Raw genomic sequence first — 22,386 nt, forward strand, 5'->3', positions numbered from 1 at the left:
CTGGATAGTGAGACTAAACTTTTACAAAGCTATGTCTTTCTTTGATAGTTGCATTTATAAACTTACACTTACTTTCAAGTATTTAATTGTTGTTTGTTTTGTATGAGCTGGTTAAAATACTAGAGAGAGTTCAGCTACTAAGTTTATTCTCATTTGTTCTCTTACCCCTGGCCTTTTGTTTGAACACTGTGTTTACATCCAGTGCTCTAGTAGGGGCTTGTGGTGAGCTGGGCCTCTCAACCATTGATTCTAGCTTGTTTCATTCTGAAACAATAGCACTCCACCTGACACTAAGAAGATGCTTGCTTGGATAGGAAAGCGGTTTGCTAATTGTTACATAATACACAAACCAGTGATGGCCAAGACTATTAAATCCCTGACTGTACAAGTAGCTTCTCTTGCTGAATCTGTTCAAGATTTGCAAGATAATCAGTATACATTTTTTCTGTATTTTAATTTCAATCCTGATGAACTGTTGCAAGCAACCACATGCTGAAAATAGATCGCTTATAAAGACTACTACAATTAGGGCCTTTTTGATCTTCTAGGCTCCTTTAAAGGTACAGTACACCTTACTGCAGCAGGAACAGAAATCACTCTCCTAGCCAAGTGCCCGTTATGACAATTAGTTAAGAAATGTTATCTTCCTGAGAACCTATTTGGTTTAAGAGATTGCAGTCCATTCTACTAACTTATTTCCACTTTGTTCGTCTTTTAACATGAGGTTTCTGTTATGTAGATTGCACAGTAGCACCTTGGTCTTCTTGCTAACTTTTCTTTTTGGATAGTTTTGGACAGGAAAGTCCTACAGTCTCAGTGGCTGCTAAACAGGTGCCTGCCTTATGCTTTTTCCTACCCATTTACTCCATAGCTTGGGTATTAAATACCAGGGGTTATGGCTCGTGGACTCTCACCACCTTATAAAAGAAAGAAAACAAACTGTATACTTACCTGATAAATTAATTTCTCTCATGGTAGCGAGCATCCACGAGACCCACCCTTTTTTTTTCCTTCCAATTGGCGGCAGTTTTAGTATGCACCCCATTTACCCTGCTTTGTTCTTTCCTACTTCTCTATTTTGTCTTCCTTTCTTGGCTATATGTTAAATTGGGATACCAGAGAGGTAAGAGGGATTAAAGGCTTATGAAATGTTGGACATCGTTGCCTCCTCCTAGTGGCCAGGAGTTGAATCCCAGAAGTAATGGCACGTGGACTCTCGCCACCATGAAATAAATGAATTTATCAGGTAAGCATACATTTTGTTTTTTGTGCAATGCATTGCACTTTATGATAACATTTTCCCATGCAGATGTTAAATCTGTTTGTTGCTGTCATCATGGACAACTTTGAGTATCTAACACGTGACTCATCCATCCTGGGCCCCCATCATCTAGATGAATACGTCCGTGTCTGGGCTGAATACGATCCGGCAGCCTGGTAAGTTACTCATGTTGCACACAAAGCAGAGAGCCATTAGATAGAATGTAAGTGAGCATTTTGTCAGCCAGCAGAAGACAGAACAATTGCTATCTAATTAGAGAGAAGTTTGACAAGTCTAAGGTAAATCTAAGGTAAATATTTATATCACTCTATATGAAACAAGGAAGGGCAATTCAGTTTGCCAGGGTAAAGGTGAACGGATTTGTTAAAAATAAGGAATGTTTGCTGAACATTCAACATTGTTTTTTGCCAAACACAATGCTAACCTTCCCTTTATCAAATGTAACAACTGAGTATTTGAATATTAATATTTGAATTTTAATCCTAATGGACTCCAGTAGGGTCTACTCCAAGTCATTTGCATGGGTTTCTTGATACTGTATTCTGTTTTGTTTTTTTAACAACATCATTCCAATCCATAGATTTCTATTTCTTTTTTCACTTTGCTCAGTGAAAACCCATCAGATACTTTTTAACAAACCCCCCCTTAATGGTATGCCTATCTATCAAAACCTTTTTCTTTCTATTGGTAGTGAGAGTCCACAAATTCCTATTCTTACTAATGGAAAATACATCACTTTGCTACCTGGAGGAGGCAAGGACACCCCACACAGAGTATTCAAAATCGTTCCCACTTCCCCTACTCTCCCAGTAGTTATTTGCCTCGTCATGGAAGAAGGCAGAGATTAGGGGGGCTCTGCAGAATCTAATCTAAGTATACCCTCAATGGATTGTTTCCTTCAAGAGAGGATTAGGGAATTACCTAGAGACCATGTAATACTCTTAGAAGAGTTTTGGATTTCTCAGTTTATGGGCGTCGCAGGGAAGTTCCTATGCCTCTCTCAGTGAACAGCATCTATAACCCCATTCCAGGCTTATGGTGTTAGTTACACGGAATTTCCTTCTTTGACAGGACTGTCCTGGAAGCCTCCCTGGAACAGCAGTGGTAGATTTTATATTTATTTGAGAAGCCTTTTCCTTCACAAGACGGACTAGTTGTCACCCTAAAGTTAGAGTTTGAGGATTTTTTTCTATGGGACATATTCCCCTTTTGCATCTGTAGGAGTTAACGTTCCAAATCCTCTAGGGGATATAAATCCTACACACTTTATGGAGCATTCTAAATGGGGCTCTTTCTCTTAGGGGTCAATTTATCAAGCTCCGTAACCTGTCCGCCTGATCTGAGGCGGTGGACAGAAATCAACCCGATCGAATACGATCGGGTTGCTTGACACCCCCTGCTAGCGGCCGATTGGCCGCAAATCTGCAGGGGGCGGTATTGCACCAGCAGCTCACAAGAACTGCTGGTGCAATGATAAATGCCAACAGCGTATGCTGTCGGCATTTATCGATGTGCAGCGGACATGATACGCTACATCGTATCATGTCCGCTCGCACATTAATAAATTGACCCCATAGAGTGTATTAAACAGGCAGTTTCACTAGGGAGAGCTACTTTACTACTTCCTTGTTATATAACCTTCCCGGGCAGCAATCTAAGCTGTACTCACTAACAGCTAGATTTAGAGTTCTGCGGCCAAAGGGGTGCGTTAGCTACGCTGGCTTTTTTTCTCCCTTTTAAATACCGCTGGTATTTAGAGTTCACAGAAGGGCTGCGTTAGGCTCCAAAAAGGGAGCGTAGAGCATATTTACCGCCACTGCAACTCTAGATACCAGCGTTGCTTACGGACGCGGCCAGCTTCAAAAACGTGCTCGTGCACGATTTCCCCATAGGAAACAATGGGGCTGTTTGAGCTGAAAAAAAACCTAACACCTGCAAAAAAGCAGCGTTCAGCTCCTAACGCAGCTACATTGTTTCCTATGGGGAAACACTTCCTAAGTCTGCACCTAACACCCTAACATGAACCCAGAGTCTAAACACCCCTAACCTTACACTTATTAACCCCTAATCTGCCGCCCCCGCTATCGCTGACCCCTGCATATTATTATTAACCCCTAATCTGCCTCTCCGTACACCGCCGCCAGCTACGTTATCCCTATGTACCCCTAATCTGCTGCCCCTAACATCGCCGACCACTATGTTATATTTATTAACCCAAATATAAAAAGAGAGAGATGCACTCAGCTGAGACAGAACAAAAGCTGGAAAAACTTCCGTGCCTGTTCATTTTTGGGTGCCACTCAGGGTGCATACTCTTTTAGCACACTATGCCCCTTCACAGAGAAAAAATATCCTGTAGCATATCAGTCTGACCCTGCCCAATGACAGTCCAGCACCGAAATACCAGGCAAATCTTCTCTGAACAAGAGAAACAACAACCCCAGACGATCGTTTCGGCCTTCTGTGGGCCTCGTCAGTGAGGTGCAGTCGCATCTCTCTAAGAGCATGTGTGCAAGGAGTCCACGTCTGGTTTCCCCTTTTACTCTTAGGGAGACCCAAGAGCAATTTGCATAAATATAAAAGAGAGAGATGCACTCAGCTGAGACAGAACAAAAGCTGGAAAAACTTCCGTGCCTGTTCATTTTTGGGTGCCACTCAGGGTGCATACTCTTTTAGCACACTATGCCCCTTCACAGAGAAAAAATATCCTGTAGCATATCAGTCTGACCCTGCCCAATGACAGTCCAGCACCGAAATACCAGGCAAATCTTCTCTGAACAAGAGAAACAACAACCCCAGACGATCGTTTCGGCCTTCTGTGGGCGTCCTTGCACACATGCCCTAGAGATAAGCAAATGCACCTCACTGACGAGGCCCAAGAGAGGCCGAAACGTACGTCTGGGGTTTGTTGTTTGTCTTGTTCAGAGAAGAATTGCCTGGTATTTCGGTGCTGGACTGTCATTGGGCAGGATCAGACTGATATGCTACAGGATATTTTTTCTCTGTGAAAAGGCATAGTGTGCAAAAAGAGACTGCACCCTGAGTGGCACTGGCCTTGTGGACAAGCACGGAAGTTTTTCTAGCTATTGTTCTGTCTCAGTGAGTGCGTCTCTCTATTCTCTTGATTTTATGTAAATTACTCTTAGGTCTCCCTAAGAGTAAAAGGGGGAAACCAGACGTTGGACTCCTTGCACACATGCCCTAGAGATATGCAACTGCACCTCACTGACGAGGCCCAAGAGAGGCCGAAACGTACGTCTGGGGTTTGTTGTTTGTCTTGTTCAGAGAAGAATTGCCTGGTATTTCGGTGCTGGACTGTCATTGGGCAGGATCAGACTGATATGCTACAGGATATTTTTTCTCTGTGAAAAGGCATAGTGTGCAAAAAGAGACTGCACCCTGAGTGGCACTGGCCTTGTGGACAAGCACGGAAGTTTTTCTAGCTATTGTTCTGTCTATCCTATCAGCCAATCGGAATTCGAGGGACGCCATCTTGGATGACGTCCCTTAAAGGAACCGTCATTCGTCGGGAAGTCATCGGTGAAGATGGATGGATCCGCGCTGGAGGTCTTGAAGATCAGCCGGTCGTCATCAGATTGAAGAACATAGAAGATGCGGCTTGGATGAAGATGTTTGCCGGTCCGGATGTCCTCTTCTGCCCGCTTGGATCAAGACTTCAGCCGGAGGATGGACGTCACTCTTCAGCCCCCCGCTTGGGCTTGGATCAAGACTTCGGAGGCTTGGATCAAGACTTCGGTGGACGGATCGGTGAACCCGGCGAGGTGAAGACAAGGTAGGGAGATCTTCAGGGGCTTAGTGTTAGGTTTATTTAAGGGGGGTTTGGGTTAGATTAGGGGTATGTGGGTGGTGGGTTGTAATGTTGGGGGGGGTATTGTATGTTTTTTTTACAGGCAAAAGAGCTGAATTCTTTGGGGCATGCCCCGCAAAGGGCCCTTTTCAGGGCTGGTAAGGTAAAAGAGCTTTTCTATTTTAATTTTAGAATAGGGTATGGCATTTTTTTATTTTGGGGGTCTTTGTTATTTTATTAGGGGGCTTAGAGTAGGTGTAATTAGTTTAAAATTGTTGTAATATTTTTCTAATGTTTGTAAATATTTTTTATTTTTTGTAACAGTTCTTTTTTATTTTTTGTACTTTAGTTAGTTTATTTAATTGTATTTATTTGTAGGTATTGTATTTAATTAATTTATTGATAGTGTAGTGTTAGGTTTAATTGTAGATAATTGTAGGTATTTTATTTAATTAATTTATTGATAGTGTAGTGTTAGGTTTAATTGTAGATAATTGTAGGTATTTTATTTAATTAATTTATTGCTAGTGTAGTGTTAGGTTTAATTGTAACTTAGGTTAGGATTTATTTTACAGGTAATTTTGTACTTATTTTAACTAGGTAGCTATTAAATAGTTATTAACTATTTAATAGCTATTGTACCTGGTTAAAATAATTACAAAGTTACCTGTAAAATTAATATTAATCCTAAAATAGCTACAATATAATTATAATTTATATTGTAGCTATATTAGGGTTTATTTTACAGGTAAGTATTTAGCATAAATAGGATTAATTTATTTAATAAGAGTTAATTTATTTCGTTAGATTTAAATTATATTTAACTTAGGGGGGTGTTAGGGTTAGACTTAGCTTTAGGGGTTAATACATTTATTATAGTAGCGGTGAGATCCGGTCGGCAGATTAGGGGTTAATTATTGTAGGTAGGTGGAGGCGACGTTGGGAGCGGCAGATTAGGGGTTAATAAATATAATATAGCGGTCGGCTGTGTTAGGGGCAGCAGATTAGGGGTACATAGGTATAATGTAGGTTGCGGCGGTGTACGGAGCGGCAGATTAGGGGTTAAAAAAAATATGCCGGTGTCAGCGATAGTGGGGGCGGCAGATTAGGGGTTAATAAATATAATATAGGGGTCGGCGATGTTAGGGGCAGCAGATTAGGGGTACATAGGGATAACGTAGCTGGCGGCGGTGTACGGAGCGGCAGATTAGGGGTTAAAAATTTTTAATAGAGTGGCGGCGATGTGGGGGGTCCTCGGTTTAGGGGTACATAGGTAGTTTATGGGTGTTAGTGTACTTTAGAGCACAGTAGTTAAGAGCTTTATAAACCGGCGTTAGCCCAGAAAGCTCTTAACTAATGACTTTTTTCTGCGGCTGGAGTCTTGTCGTTAGATTTCTAACGCTCACTTCAGCCACGACTCTAAATACCGGCATTAGAAAGATCCCATTGAAAAGATAGGATACGCAAATGGCGTAGGGGGATCTGCGGTATGGAAAAGTCGCGGCTGCAAAGTGAGCGTTAGACCCTTTCCTGACTGACTCCAAACACCAGCGGAGCCTCTAACGCTGGTTTTGACGGCTACCGCCCAACTCTAAATCTAGGCCTAAGGGTATAGTGTAGTGTATAGGAGAGTGTATTTTATGGTTAATGCTGCACTACATGTGGCTCGTCATATAGATTGTCTACTTTTTGATCCTGCGTTGGTAAGGGTTAAAGGGAAACTAAACCCAAATGTATTCTTTCATGATTTGGATTAAGCATGCAATTTTAAGCAACTTTCTAATTTCCTCATATTATCAATTTTTATTTGTGCTTTTGGTATCTTTATTTAAAAAAGCAGGAATGAAAGTTTAGGAGCTGGCCTATTTTTGGTTCAGAACCCTGGATAGCGCTTGCTGATTGGTGGCTACATTTAGCCACTAATCAGCAAGCGTTACCCAGATGCTAAACCTAAAATGTGCCGGCTAAGCTTTAGATTATATCTTTTCAAATAAAGATACCAAGAGAACGAAGAAAATTTGATAACAGGAGCAAATTAGAAAGTTGCTTAAAATTGCATGCTTTATCCGAATCATGAAAGAAAAAATTTGGGTTTAGTTTCCCTTTAAGGAATTTTCCTGCCACAGGAGTATTAGCACGCGCCTCGTCCTTCTTTCCGGCATTTGACTGTGCTGCAGAGTACACAGCATTTTATCATTCTTACAGTTGGAGTGACAGTTGCATCAGCCACTGGTTTCGTTGCTGGTAAAATGCCTCAAACGGAGACAAAATGATTGAACAAAATGAATCAAATCAGAAAAGAAAATTGGCAATTTTAGTTTTTTTTGGCAATAATAAATGCATGCTTAGCAAGATACAGGTAGTCTATGCCTTTCTGCTCAACTTTGTAATACATGTTTAGCATCTGTGCTGCAGTCTCATTCTGGGCATCCTAGTACTCTGACTACTGCAGTACCCAGTACTGGTGGTCAATCAAGGTCAGTACCATCAACTCAAGTATGGCCACAAATGCCAGTTTTACAACCCCAGCTGGGTTTAACTAACCAATGCCTCATACAGGTAAGAGGAAGAGAAAAATGAATGCTTCCTCTGCTGACTCTAGAACCAGCAGTTCTGTTGGGACCTCTGCTGCCAGACAGTTGCAGGTATCTGATGAATCCTTTCCAGTAGAGAACTTTCATCCTCTGACTCCTCTATAGAGTCTGATAAGGAAACAGAGGATATTTAAGGTGCAACACCTGAGATATTTACTCAAGGAGGTCCTAAACACATTAGGGGTGTCTGAATCCAAGCCTGTAGTAGAGAAACAGGTTAATAAACTGGATATTATTTTTAAACCTAAAATAAAGACCCCTGAAGTATTTCCAGTTCCTTCCTTAGTTGCTGACATCATTTCTAAGGAATGGGAGAAGCTTGATATACCTTTTTCTCCTTCTCCAAATTTTAAAGTTATTCCCTGTCCCTGATTCTCATCTGGAAATGTGGTGTATCGTTTACAAGGTGGATGGTGCTATCTCCACTCTGGCTAAACGTACCACTATTCCTCTGGAGGACAGTATGTCTTTTAAGGATCCTATGGCCAGAAAATTAAAGTGATATCTTCGGAAGGTTTGCTTGCAAGGCGGTTTTCTTTTCCAGCCTGCAGTAAGTATTTTCTACAGTGTGTGCAGGATCTGGTCTCCATGGGGGTTATTGCTCCAGTACCTCCGGAAGAGATAGGAAAGTTTTTCTTTACTTAAACCTTTTATTGTTCCAAGGAAGGAAGGAACTTTTCAACCAATTTTATATCTGAAGTGTCTCAACAACTTGGTAAGAGTGCCATCCTTTATGATGGAAACCATCAAGTCTATTCTTCCTCTTTTCCGATAAAGACAATTCATGACTATAATAGATCGGAAGGATGCATACCTTCACATTCCAATACATCGGGATCACTATCAGTATCTCAGGTTTGCTTTCCTGGACAATCATTTACAATTTACAGCACTTCCCTTTGGTTGGGCCACGGCACCCAGAGTTTTCACAAAGGCTTTGGGGGCTCTTCTTGCTGTAGCATTGGCTCAATACTTGGACGAAATATCGGTTCAAGCTCCATCTTTACAGTTAGCGACATTGCACACTAAGAAGTTACTTTGATGTCTTCAGTTGGAAAATAAACTTGGAAAAGAGTTCTCTTCTTCCTCATATGAGAGTCAGTTTTTTAGGATTCACTATAGACGCCATGTTTATGTGAATCTTTCTAACAGATCAACATGTGCAGAAGCTTTAGACAGCCTGTTGTGTTCTCCAGTCTACTCTTCACCCTTCTGTAGCACAATAAATGGAAGTAGTGGGACTTATGGTAGCAGCCTTGGACCCTATTCTCTTTGCTCATTTTCATTTCCAATCCCTTTAGTTATGCCTGCTCAGACAATGGAATGGGGATCACTTGGATCTATCTCAGGTGATTTCTCTAGACTCGGACACAAGGAGCTCCCTCTCCTGGGGGATTTCCACAGAACCCAGTCTTCAGGATATGAGTTTCCTACGTCCATTCTGGGAGATTATAACCACAGGCACAAGTCTGTTGGTTTGGAGAGCAGTGTGGGGAACTCAAAGAGCCCAGGATGTGTGGTAAACAGTGGAGACTTGTCTTCCCATAAATATTTTTTAGAGTTGAGGGCCATGCTCTGATAGTGCGGCTCCAGTTAAGTTACGTCCATGCTATTCAATTTCAACAACACTAAGGTGGCGTATGTCAACCATCTTCTGGAAATGCAGTAAGTATCTTGCATTCTTCAATGGGTGGAAAGTTATGGGTGTCTGATCTCAGCTATTCACATCCCAGGGGTAGAGAACTGGGGTGCAGATTTTTTGAGTAGACAGACTCTGCATTCAGAAGAATGGTTTCTGAACCAGGAGGTTTTTAATGAGATCTCTCAGCGTTCGGGGTCTCCAGACATAGATCTCATGGCGTCTCGTCTCATTTTTAAGCTACTTAGATATGGTTCGAGATTAAGGGACCCGCAGGCAGAGTTGGTGGGTGTGTTAGCAGTTTCTTGGAATTACAATCTAGTTTATTTATTACCCCCCAATAGTTCTTCCCCGTGTAATAGCACGTATCAAAACAGGAGGGGGTATTATCGATTCTTCTAGCTCCAGCGTGGGCACGCAGGACTTAGTACGCAGACCTCATAAGTATGTCGTCTGCTCCTTCATGGGGTCTTCCTCAGAGGCTGGACCTTCTAGCTCAGTCAGGGTCCTTTCTTTTATCTAAATCTACATTATCTGAGGCTGACTGCATGGCAATTGAACTGTTGATTTTGACTGGATACTATGATTAAGGCACGTAAACCGGTGACTAGACATATATATCATAAGGTATGGAAGGTGTATCTATCTTGGTGCTAGTTCTCTTATAGGCCAGATTTCAGCTCTTACTGTTTTGTGGCATAAGAAGTTGGCACGTTTGCCTGATGTTCAATCGTTGGTTCAAGCTATTGTACGGTTTTCAAACCTATTGCTCCACCTTGAAGCCTTAATCTTCTTTTAAGAGTTTGGCAACAGGCCTGTTTGGACCTATGCATTCTATCAATATTAAAAGGTGTTATTTCTGCTGACAATATCTTCTGCTCGTAGAGTATTGGAGTTATCTGCCCTTCAGTGTGATCTTCCCTATCTGGTATTTCATCAGGATAAGACTGTTCTTAGGACAAAAAAAGGTTTTTTTTTACCTAAGGTAGTGTTGATGTATATCATAAATTAGGAGATTGTGGTTCGTATCTCTGTCCTAATCCATCTTCATGGAAGGAGAGGTTATTGCATAATTTGGATGTAGCTAGGGCATTAAAGTTCTACCTTCATGCTACCAAGGATTTTTGTCAATCCTCTTTCCTGTTTGTAATGTTTTGTGGCAAATACAGGGGTCAAAGAGCCACTGCTGTTTCTTTATCCTTTTGGCTGCGAAGCCTTATTTTGGAAGTGGGTCAGCAACCTCCGGCCCATTTTACTACCCATTCTACCCATGCTGTGTCTGCGTCTTGGGCCTGCAAGAATGAGACTTCTGTTGAACAGATTTGCAAGGCTGCTACCTGTCTTCTTTGCATACTTTCACAAAGTCTTATCAGTTAGATGTTTTCACATAAGCTAAGGCTTCTTTTGGGAGAAGCGTTCTTCAAGCGATGGTGCTGACAAATAAAGCCTGTCTTCTTTTCTTCCCACCCTAAATACTTTGTGGGCTCTCAGCTTGGGTATTAGTTTCCCATTAGTAGGAATACGAATTTATGGACTCTCACTACCATTAGAAATAAAATATAATTTATTTTTACCTTTTAAATTCTTTTCCACGAATCCGCCCTGTATATATTTGTAATGGTGGCAGTCTATTGGCAGATCCCTTTCTTTACTTTCCTTATCCTAGATTTGAGCTACAGGGAGGGTATTGGAAGTGGGATGTTTGAGTGTTCTGTTTGGGGTGTATTTGCCTCCTCCTGGTGGCCAGGTTATGTATTTTCCATTAGTAAGAATAGGAATTTGTGGACTCTCACTAACAAGAAAGAAAATTATTTATCAGTTATCATATTTTTTTTCTCCTGTTAAGTGTAGTCAGTCCACGGGTCATCATTACTTCTGGGATATTAACTCCTCCCCAACAGGAAGTGCAAGAGGATCACCCAAGCAGAGCTGCTATATAGCTCCTCCCCTCTACGTCACACCCAGTCATTCTCTTGCACCCAACTAATAGATAGGATGTGTGAGAGGACTGTGGTGATTATACTTAGTTTTTATATCTTCAATCAAAAGTTTGTTATTTTAAAACAGCACCGGAGTGTGTTGTTCCTTCTCAGGTAGAATTTGAAGAAGAATCTACCTGAGTTTTTGGATGATTTTAGCCGGCGTAGCTAAGATTCATTTTGCTGTTCTCGGCCATTCTGAGGAGTGAGGTAAACTTCAGATCAGGGGACAGCGGGCAGGTTCACCTGCAAAGAGGTATGTTGCAGTATATTATTTTCTGAGGAATGGAATTGACTGAGAAAATACTGCCAATACCGATATAATGTAAGTTCAGCCTTAAATGCAGTAGTAGCAACTGGTATCAGGCTGTTATGTATATATGTGTACACTTCAGTATTCTGGGGAATGGCACTTCACTGGGATAATACTATATGCATATAACTTTTAGCCTAACTTGCAGTGGGAACGTCTAGCAACAGGCTGTTTAATGACATTTCATGTTATTTGATTTTAAACGTTTTTGCTGGCATGCTAAATCGTTTAATTATCTGAGGTACTGGGTGAAAAATTGTTTTGGGCACTGTTTTTCCACTTGGCTGTCGTTTATTTTAATTTAAGACAGTTTACTGAACTTCCCTCACTGCTGTGTGTGAGGGGGAGGGGCCTATTTTGGCGCTTTTGCTACGCATCAGAAATTCAGTCAAAAGTCTGTTTCTCTCCCTGCATGATCCGGATCGTCTCTACAGAGCTCAAGGGTCTTCAAAAATTATTTTGAGGGAGGTAATCACTCACAGCAGACCTGTGAGATTGTGCTTTGACTGTGATAAAAAACGTTTATATTTTGTACATTTTTTTCTGCTATTAAGGGTTAGTTATCCATTGCTAATGGGGGCAATCCTTTGCTAAATTTATGCCTTTACCGGGAAAAAGTTGGTTTTTATAATTTCTCCGGTTCATTGTTATTCAACTGTCATAATTTTTTTCTGTGCTTCTTAAAGGCACAGTGCGTTTTTCATATTACTTGTAAATTGAGTGAAAAGTATTTCCAAGCTTGCTAGTTTAATTGCTAGTTTGTTAAACATGTCTGACTCAGAGGAATATCTCTGTGCTATATGTGCAAAAGCCAAGGTGGAGCCCAATAGAAATTTATGTACTAATTGCATTGATGCTACTTTAAATAAAAGTCATTCTGTATAAATTGAACATCATTCACCAAACAACGAGGGGGAAGTTATGCCGACTAACTTGCCTCACGTGTCAGTACCTGCATCTCCCACTCGGGAGGTGCGTGATATTGTAACGCCGAGTACTTCAGGGCGGCCATTACAAATCACACTACAGGACATGGCTAATGTTATGACTGAAGTTTTGTCTAAATTACCAGAACTTAGAGGTAAGCGAGATCACTCTGGGGTGAGAACAGAGTGCGCTGATAATATTAGGGCCATGTCAGATACTGCGTCACAATTTGCAGAACATGAGGACGGAGAGCTTCATTCTGCGGGTGACGGATCTGATCCAAATAAACTGGATTCAGACATTTCAAATTTTAAGTTTAAGCTGGAAAACCTCCGTGTATTACTAGGGGAGGTGTTAGCGGCTCTGAATGATTGTAACACAGTTGCAATACCAGAGAAAATGTGTAGGTTGGATAAATATTTTGCGGTACCGACGAGTACTGACGTTTTTCCTATACCTAAGAGACTTACTGAAATTGTTACTAAGGAGTGGGATAGACCCGGTGTGCCTTTCTCACCCCCTCCTATATTCAGAAAGATGTTTCCAATAGACGCTACCACACGGGACTTATGGCAAACGGTCCCTAAGGTGGAGGGAGCAGTTTCTACTTTAGCTAAGCGTACCACTATCCCGGTGGAGGATAGCTGTGCCTTTTCAGATCCAATGGATAAAAAGTTAGAGGGTTACCTTAAGAAAATGTTTGTTCAACAAGGTTTTATATTGCAACCCCTTGCATGCATTGTGCCTGTCACGGCTGCGGCAGCATTTTGGTTTGAGTCTCTGGAAGAGACCCTTGACTCAGCTCCATTAGATGAGATTACACATAAGCTTAAAACCCTTAAGCTAGCTAATTCATTTATTTCTGATGCCGTAGTACATTTAACTAAACTTACGGCTAAGAATTCCGGATTCGCCATTCAGGCGCGCAGAGCGCTGTGGCTAAAATCCTGGTCAGCTGATGTAACTTCTAAATCTAAATTACTTAACATACCTTTCAAGGGGCAGACATTATTCGGGCCCGGTTTGAAAGAAATTATCGCTGATATTACGGGAGGTAAAGGCCATGCCCTGCCTCAAGACAGAGCCAAACCAAGGGCTAGACAGTCTAATTTTCGTGCCTTTCGTAACTTCAAGACAGGAGCAGCATCAACTTCCTCTGCTCCAAAACAGGAAGGAGCTGTTGCTCGCTACAGACAAGGCTGGAAACCTAACCAGACCTGGAACAAGGGCAAGCAGGCCAGAAAACCTGCTGCTGCCCCTAAGACAGCATGAAGTGAGGGCCCCCGATCCGGAAACGGATCTAGTGGGGGGCAGACTCTCTCTCTTCGCCCAGGCTTGGGCAAGAGATGTCCAGGATCCCTGGGCGTTGGAGATCATATCTCAGGGATATCTTCTGGACTTCAAAGCTTCTCCTCCACAAGGGAGATTTCACCTTTCAAGGTTGTCAACAAACCAGATAAAGAAAGAGGTGTTTCTACGCTGTGTACAAGACCTTTTACTAATGGGAGTGATCCACCCAGTTCCGCGGTCGGAACACGGACAAGGTTTTTACTCAAATCTGTTTGTGGTTCCCAAAAAAGAGGGAACCTTCAGACCAATATTGGATTTAAAGATCCTAAACAAATTCCTAAGAGTTCCATCGTTCAAAATGGAAACTATCCGGACAATCTTACCCATGATCCAAAAGGGTCAGTACATGACCACAGTGGATTTAAAGGACGCTTACCTTCACATACCGATTCACAAAGATCATTACCGGTATCTAAGGTTTGCCTTCCTAGACAGGCATTACCAGTTTGTAGCTCTTCCATTCGGATTGGCTACGGCTCCAAGAATCTTCACAAAGGTTCTGGGCGCTCTTCTGGCGGTACTAAGACCGCGAGGAATTTCGGTGGCTCTGTACCTAGACGACATTCTGATACAAGCGTCAAGCTTTCAAACTGCCAAGTCTCATACAGAGTTAGTACTGGCTTTTCTAAGGTCGCATGGGTGGAAGGTGAACGAAGAGAAAAGTTCTCTCTTTCCACTCACAAGAGTTCCCTTCTTGGGGACTCTTATAGATTCTGTAGAAATGAAGATCTACCTGACAGAAGGCAGGTTAATAAAGCTTCAAGATGCTTGCCGTGTCCTTCATTCCATTCAACACCCGTCAGTGGCTCAATGCATGGAGGTGATCGGCTTAATGGTAGCGGCAATGGACATAGTTCCCTTTGCACGCCTACATCTCAGACCTCTGCAATTGTGCATGCTAAGTCAGTGGAATGGGGATTACTCAGATTTGTCCCCTACTCTGAATCTGGATCAAGAGACCAGAAATTCTCTTCTATGGTGGCTTTCTCGGCCACATCTGTCCAGGGGGATGCCATTCAGCAGACCAGATTGGACAATTGTAACAACAGACGCCAGCCTACTAGGTTGGGGCGCTGTCTGGAATTCCCTGAAGGCTCAGGGATCATGGACTCAGGAGGAGAGTCTCCTTCCAATAAACATTCTGGAATTGAGAGCAGTTCTCAATGCCCTTCTGGCTTGGCCTCAGTTAACAACTCGGGGGTTCATCAGGTTTCAGTCGGACAACATCACGACTGTAGCTTACATCAACCATCAAGGAGGGACAAGAAGCTCCCTAGGGATGATGGAAGTATCAAAGATAATTCGCTGGGCAGAGTCTCACTCTTGCCACCTGTCAGCGATCCACATTCCTGGAGTGGAGAACTGGGAGGCGGATTTTCTAAGTCGTCAGACTTTTCATCCGGGGGAGTGGGAACTTCATCCGGAGGTCTTTGCCCAAATACTTCGACTTTGGGGCAAACCAGAGATAGATCTCATGGCGTCTCGCCAGAACGCCAAGCTCCCTTGTTACGGGTCCAGATCCAGGGACCCGGGAGCTGTCCTGATAGATGCTTTGACAGCACCTTGGACCTTCGGGATGGCCTATGTGTTTCCACCCTTCCCGATGCTTCCTCGATTGATTGCCAGGATCAAACAGGAGAGAGCATCGGTGATTCTAATAGCGCCTGCGTGGCCACGCAGGACTTGGTATGCAGATCTAGTGGACATGTCATCCTGTCCACCTTGGTCTCTGCCTCTGAGACAGGACCTTCTAATTCAGGGTCCTTTCAAACATCAAAATCTAATTTCTCTGAAGCTGACTGCTTGGAAATTGAACGCTTGATTTTATCAAAGCGTGGATTTTCGGAGTCAGTAATTGATACCCTAATACAGGCTAGGAAACCTGTTACCAGAAAGATTTACCATAAAATATGGCGTAAATACTTACATTGGTGCGAATCCAAGAGTTACTCATGGAGTAAGGTTAGGATTCCTAGGATATTGTCTTTTCTACAAGAGGGTTTAGAAAAGGGTTTATCTGCTAATTCAATAAAGGGACAGATCTCAGCTCTGTCCATTCTTTTACACAAACGTTTGTCAGAAGTTCCAGACGTTCAGGCTTTTTGCCAGGCTTTGGCCAGGATTAAGCCTGTGTTTAAAACTGTTGCTCCACCATGGAGCTTAAATTTAGTTCTTAACGTTTTACAGGGTGTTCCGTTTGAACCCCTTCATTCCATTGATATTAAATTGTTATCTTGGAAAGTTCTGTTTTTAATGGCTATCTCCTCGGCTCGTAGAGTCTCTGAGTTATCAGCCTTACATTGTGATTCTCCGTATTCTCATTCAGATAAGGTAGTTCTGCGTACTAAACCTGGGTTCTTACCTAAGGTTGTCACTAACAAGAATATCAATCAAGAGATTGTTGTTCCATCATTGTGTCCTAACCCTTCTTCAAAGAAGGAACGACTTCTGCACAATCTAGATGTAGTCCGTGCCCTGAAATTTTATTTACAGGCAACTAAAGATTTTCGCCAAACTTCTTCCCTGTTTGTCGTTTATTCTGGACAGAGGAGAGGTCAAAAAGCTTCTGCTACCTCTCTCTCTTTTTGGCTTCGTAGCACAATACGTTTAGCCTATGAGACTGCTGGACAGCAGCCTCCTGAAAGAATTACAGCTCATTCTACTAGAGCTGTGGCTTCCACTTGGGCCTTTAAGAATGAGGCATCTGTTGAACAGATTTGCAAGGCTGCAACTTGGTCTTCTCTTCATACTTTTTCCAAATTTTACAAATTTGACACTTTTGCTTCTTCGGAGGCTGTTTTTGGGAGAAAGGTCCTTCAGGCAGTGGTCCCTTCCGTATAAAGATCCTGCCTGTCCCTCCCGTCATCCGTGTACTTTAGCTTTGGTATTGGTATCCCAGAAGTAATGATGACCCGTGGACTGACTACACTTAACAGGAGAAAACATAATTTATGCTTACCTGATAAATTTCTTTCTCCTGTAGTGTAGTCAGTCCACGGCCCGCCCTGTTTTTTATGGCAGGTCTAAATTTTTAAATTATACTCCAGTCACCACTGCACCCTATAGTTTCTCCTTTCTCGTTTGGTTCTCGGTCGAATGACTGGGTGTGACGTAGAGGGGAGGAGCTATATAGCAGCTCTGCTTGGGTGATCCTCTTGCACTTCCTGTTGGGGAGGAGTTAATATCCCAGAAGTAATGATGACCCGTGGACTGACTACACTACAGGAGAAAGGAATTTATCAGGTAAGCATAAATTATGTTTTTTATAATAAACCGTTGTAACATCTAGTTATGTTTTGCACATTCTTTTTGATTGTTCCCTGCTGTAATAAAAATCATTTATAATTGGAAGTTAAAATATCATTATTATAAAATTGTCCAAAATTATGTATTGCTGTTAATAGTTTAAAACCTATTACCCAACCATCATCAGTATTGAATCAATAATGTAATTTGCCTTGTTTTGTTATAGCCACGTTTTTTTGTTTGTTTTTGTTTTCATTCTATGCAGATATGCAAAAACCCACGCAAAAGCCTATTTCCCTTGGTTTCCCAATCCTATTAGTGGACTGGAATGTCTTAAAAACCCAAGCAAAAAAAAATTACAAAACAAAACACCCAGGGTAAATTTGAGGTCATGTCATGGCTCAAATAGATTGGAGTAGGAACCAAATAAGTCTGTTGGACTCAGTATTCAAATGTAATATTTAAATGTTTCAATCAATATTTTACTTTAAAGGGACATGAAACCCAAATTTTAATTCCATGATTCAGAGCATGTGATTTAAGCAACATTCTAATTTACTCCTACTATCAATTTTTCTTCGTTCTCTTGCTATCTTTATTTAAAAAGCAGGAATTTAACGCTTAGGATTATTGCTTGTTGGTGGCTACATTTAGCAAACCAATAAGCAATCATAACCCAGGTTGTCAACCAAAAATGGGACGGCTTCTAAGCTTTACATCCCTGCAAGAGAACGAAGAAAAATGTATATGGTAGTAGTAGTGGTAGTGGGGTTAGTGTCCCTATTAATATGTAGTTAGATATTGTACATTAAAAATGTATTTTAATCAATAATTAATTATCAAGAAGACCATATACCAAACACAATAAAATCTTAGGCGCCCCCTGCTTAAACCAAGACAAGGAAATCAACTTAAAAATAAATTAAGTTCCGCACATCACATTTTTAGATGATAAACAACATCCTCCATTAGTCTCAAAGGATCATTCTAGTCTAAATTAAAGTAACAGCATGTCATGCTAATTTGTAATAAAAATGCCTTTATCAATGCCTAGTATAATACCTGAAAATATGGAGCCACTAACTGGTGCTTATATACTGTGCACTCCGTTGACAGTCACATGGTATGTATGCATTAACCCTTTGTTGATCGGGTTCATTTGTCTACATCGGAACAATGGTCAGGGGGGCGTCCCTATAACGCTAGGCACGCCATCCAGACCGCAATCCCATTCTGAAAGCGCTGTTGGCTTCAGTACAGCAAAACGGCTAGGACGTTCTATGCCGTCCTAACAGCACTAAAGCCAAGCGCCGTTAGGATGGCATGGAACGTCCTATCGTCATACATTTATCCAGAATAATCATTTTAAAGGGACATTAAACACTAAATATATTTTATGAGCAAAGTATTGAGGTCATTTCCCACCTCCCTCTAGACATGGGAGCCGCCATGTTGAAATCTGTCTTTCACTACATTCCAGAGCTGACCTGTTTGCACAAGTGCAGCAACTCTCCTTCAGATATCTGCAGAGTAACATTGGTTCCATAATGGCAGCACCCATGATTAGAGGGAAGTGCATGAAATGTATTAAGTTTTTAGTATCCCTTTAAGAGAATAATAAAAGGTCATTTTATGCAAAATTTGTGATTGTCTCACACTCCCTAAACGGACAAAAAGCACATTTTATAACCTGCAAATGCTGAAAATCAAACAGCTGGGTTATGCCATTTGCAGCATTTTGAAAATTTAGATTAGAGATGTTGATTTTTGGCTTCAGTTTCACAAGATGCAAGAATTGCTTAACGTCCCTTTTATTAAAGGGATATGAAGACCAACATGTTTCTTTCATGATTCAGATAGAGCATACAGTTTTAAACAATTTTACAATTTACTTTTAATATTTAATTTGCTTCATTCTCTTGGTATCCTTTGTTGAAGAAGCAGCAATGCATTACCGGTAGCAAGGTAACACTTTAGGTGTGCCATTAACATGAGGCATATATGTGTAGCTACCAATCAGCAGCTCATGAGCCTACCTAGGTATCCTTTTCAACAAAGAATACAAAGAAAACAAAACTTTAGACTGAAGGAAATTGCAAAGTTGCTCAAAATCACAAGCACTATCTTAATCATGAAAGAAACAAATTGGGTTTTATATCCCTTTACGTATGCTGATTTTAATACTTTCAGGACTAGCCTAATTGTAAACAAATTGAAATCTCACGATCGTGCATGCCGCGATCCTATTCAGGAAGCGCCATTGGCCTCAGTACCGCCAAACAACTAGGATGTCCCATGCGCCCTAAACCCCAGCGCAACTAGGACAGCATAACGTCGGGAAGGGTTAACCACCTCAAAACTTACCCATTTTTTTTATTTATTCATTTTGCAACACCTCCAGGCCGACTTTTGTATTTCTCAAAATCAGATATTTCTCCTAAATTGTATTCTAGAGAGAATGCTCAAACTGTAGCACAAAATAAATGTCAACTTCAAATGCCATTCTTAAAACACAGAAGATATTTTTAATATGCTTTAAAATATCTATATATATTTGATCCTGCAGTAGAAAGTGTACATTTTTCCCTACAAATATAAGTTAAAGCTTTTTAAATTGAAAGTAATAAAAATCAGTATCAGTTGGGCCGTTCCTACTAATGCTAACTGGGTTTTAAGTGCTTTCTACTAATATATAGGGAGGAAGGAAACGTCATCTGACTTTTTTACCATCATATTTCCAACAGGTGTCACTATTACGACAATAAGATAATTTATGATGATAATTGAATAGTTATACAATCAATTGGTATACAAATGAGTTTTTAACACATGCTATACAGTAAGACCTACAGTATTCTCCACAGATGATTTTGCATTATGAAGTAGGTGAGGTCAGAATAATATTTTCCAATATTATATAATTTTCTGCTATCCAACGCACAAATTAATTGCATAATTATCACAAATATAATTAATGATAGTTTGTGCAATAAAAATTTAACATTTTTAATATTAGAACATTTTAGCTTAAAGGGTTAGGAAACCCCAAAATGTTCTTTCATGGTTTGGACAGAACATACAATTTTAAACAACTTTCCAATTGACTTCTATTATCAAATTTGCTTAATTCTCTTGTTATCCTTTGCTGAAGGAACAGCAATACACTACTGGCAGCTAGCTAATCTAGTTAGCCAATCACACAATACAAAATGTTTGTAGGCACCAATCAGCAACTAGATCCCACTAGTGTAGGATATGTGCTGATTTTTTTTTCAACAAGGGATAACAAAACAACAAAGCACATTTGAAAATAGAAGTGAATTTAAGTGTCTTAAAATCACATGTCCGTCTGAATAATTACTTTTTTTTTTCTTTCCTATCCCTTTAAATGGACATTAAACTCAAAATGTTTCTTTCATGATTCAGATAGAGAATACAAATTAAAAAAAAAAACATTCCAATTTACTACTATTTAATTTAGATATGCTTTTCAACAAAGCATATCAAGAGAATGAAGCAAATTAGATAATAGAAGTTAATTGGAAAATTGTTTAAAATTATATGCTCATCAATGAGGAGAGCCGGCTGAAAAAAGCCTAACACCTGCAAGAAAAAATTGGGGTTTCATGTCATATAATATTGACTAAAATTTTAACCGAGTGGTCTGTAAAATCAGCCGGGTGGTGCACCCTCTAACAAGGACCCTGGAAGAACACTGAACTTTAAGCTACTATAGTATAGGTTTGCATCCCATTATTTTGCTTTTTTTTTAATATGTATATCATTTTATAATTGTTTTTATGTACAGATTATATTAGGCAAAAAAACATAACGCTGTACAAGCGTTACATTTTTTTTTTTATAAATATAGGAACACAGAGGGTGCACATTATCCTTGATAAAGTGCTGCAATTCAGGCACCAAACACGTAGGATAGTTTCAGTATTGGGCAAGGTCTGTTGGCCCTGTTAGATTGAATCACTTGTTTTTAAACATACAATAGTAAACACCATGTTTATCTTTATTCCCTGCATGTTACTGAATGTATTGTTGATTCTAATGCATAGGTACAAGGAGTATCCATCATCCATTGAGCATTAGTAGGAAGTGCACAAGTGATACAGTGGTATTAGTTTCAATTTCAGTTCAAAAAGTTTATACTTGTGAATGTTGCTCTTTAATAACGATGGCCATAGAGTACAGTGACCCATTAATGTTCGTTCTGCACTTAAAATAAAGAAAATATTTTACATCTTATATGTTCTTCAAGGGCCATAGTAGTCTAAAAATGACATGTTCTAACGAATAAAGACTATCGACAGTGCTGTGTGTTTAACCCCCACAAAGGGTTACAAACATTTTAAGTGCCGCTTGAGACCAACAAAACACCGCTGGTCCCAAGTGGAGACCCCTCCGATCCAATCAGCAGCACTAGTTGTACATCTGAGTTGGGCGAATAGCGCTGCTGATCCGCGGTGGGTTCCACTCAGGACCAGCAGTGCCCTGGTTATATACACAGTAGTGCAGGGTCAACAGTCAATATTTCATGCTCTAACAAATTAGATCATGTAATATTTAAACTATTATGGCCCTTTAAAGTTCATTATACACCTCACAATACATAAACTGTTTCATGCTATATCTACGATATATAGAATGGTTTTAAAATGTTCTTGCAAGTGAAAATGCAGTGCCCATTCCACAGTCTCTTCAATTTAAAAAGATAAATAAATAATTGTCACAGCATTGTCTTAAAATATGAATTTCAAATTAATTTAAAATTAAACAATCTATCTTATTTAAAAATGTTAATTATGTTTATCAGTTTTCTTTCATAAAAGGATGATGGTCCACAGTCCTCCATAACATATGGGATATATTTCCCGCCACTAGGAGGACGTCAAGAACTATAAGAGCTTTAAAACCCTCCCACCTCCCATCTCTCTCTTAGTTTTATTCTTTTTGCGGTTGAAAATAGAGTTTGTTCTAGCTACTTGCTTATGGATTACAAATTGGGAGCTCAGACCTATGTGAGTCCCCAGAGTCCCTGGGGAGTATAATTTACAAAGAAGATAGAAAAGACTTCACAGCAGCTGAATGATACAGCAACACAGGAATACCCTGTTATATGCACAGACTTTCCCTAATGGGACTTCAGCCATAACGACCCTCAGGCATAGCCGGGACTCATTCCTAGCCTCACATGGGGGACTCCGGTATTTCCTATTGCAATCCTCTGCAGTACTCG

At 40.6% G+C, this 22,386-nt stretch overlaps 1 protein-coding gene across 1 annotated transcript in view; it reads left to right on the forward strand.

The window, feature by feature from the left end:
* Window positions 1-22,386, forward strand: part of CACNA1A (calcium voltage-gated channel subunit alpha1 A) — a 632,851-nt gene that overhangs the window by 434,456 nt on the left and 176,009 nt on the right. The window contains exon 36 of the mRNA XM_053718181.1: window positions 1,310-1,437. Within this exon, the coding sequence (XP_053574156.1) occupies window positions 1,310-1,437 (128 nt within the window). The remainder of the gene's footprint in view (window positions 1-1,309; window positions 1,438-22,386) is intronic.

Source organism: Bombina bombina, chromosome 6 (genome assembly GCF_027579735.1).
Source record: "Bombina bombina isolate aBomBom1 chromosome 6, aBomBom1.pri, whole genome shotgun sequence".
Classification (NCBI taxonomy): domain Eukaryota; kingdom Metazoa; phylum Chordata; class Amphibia; order Anura; family Bombinatoridae; genus Bombina; species Bombina bombina.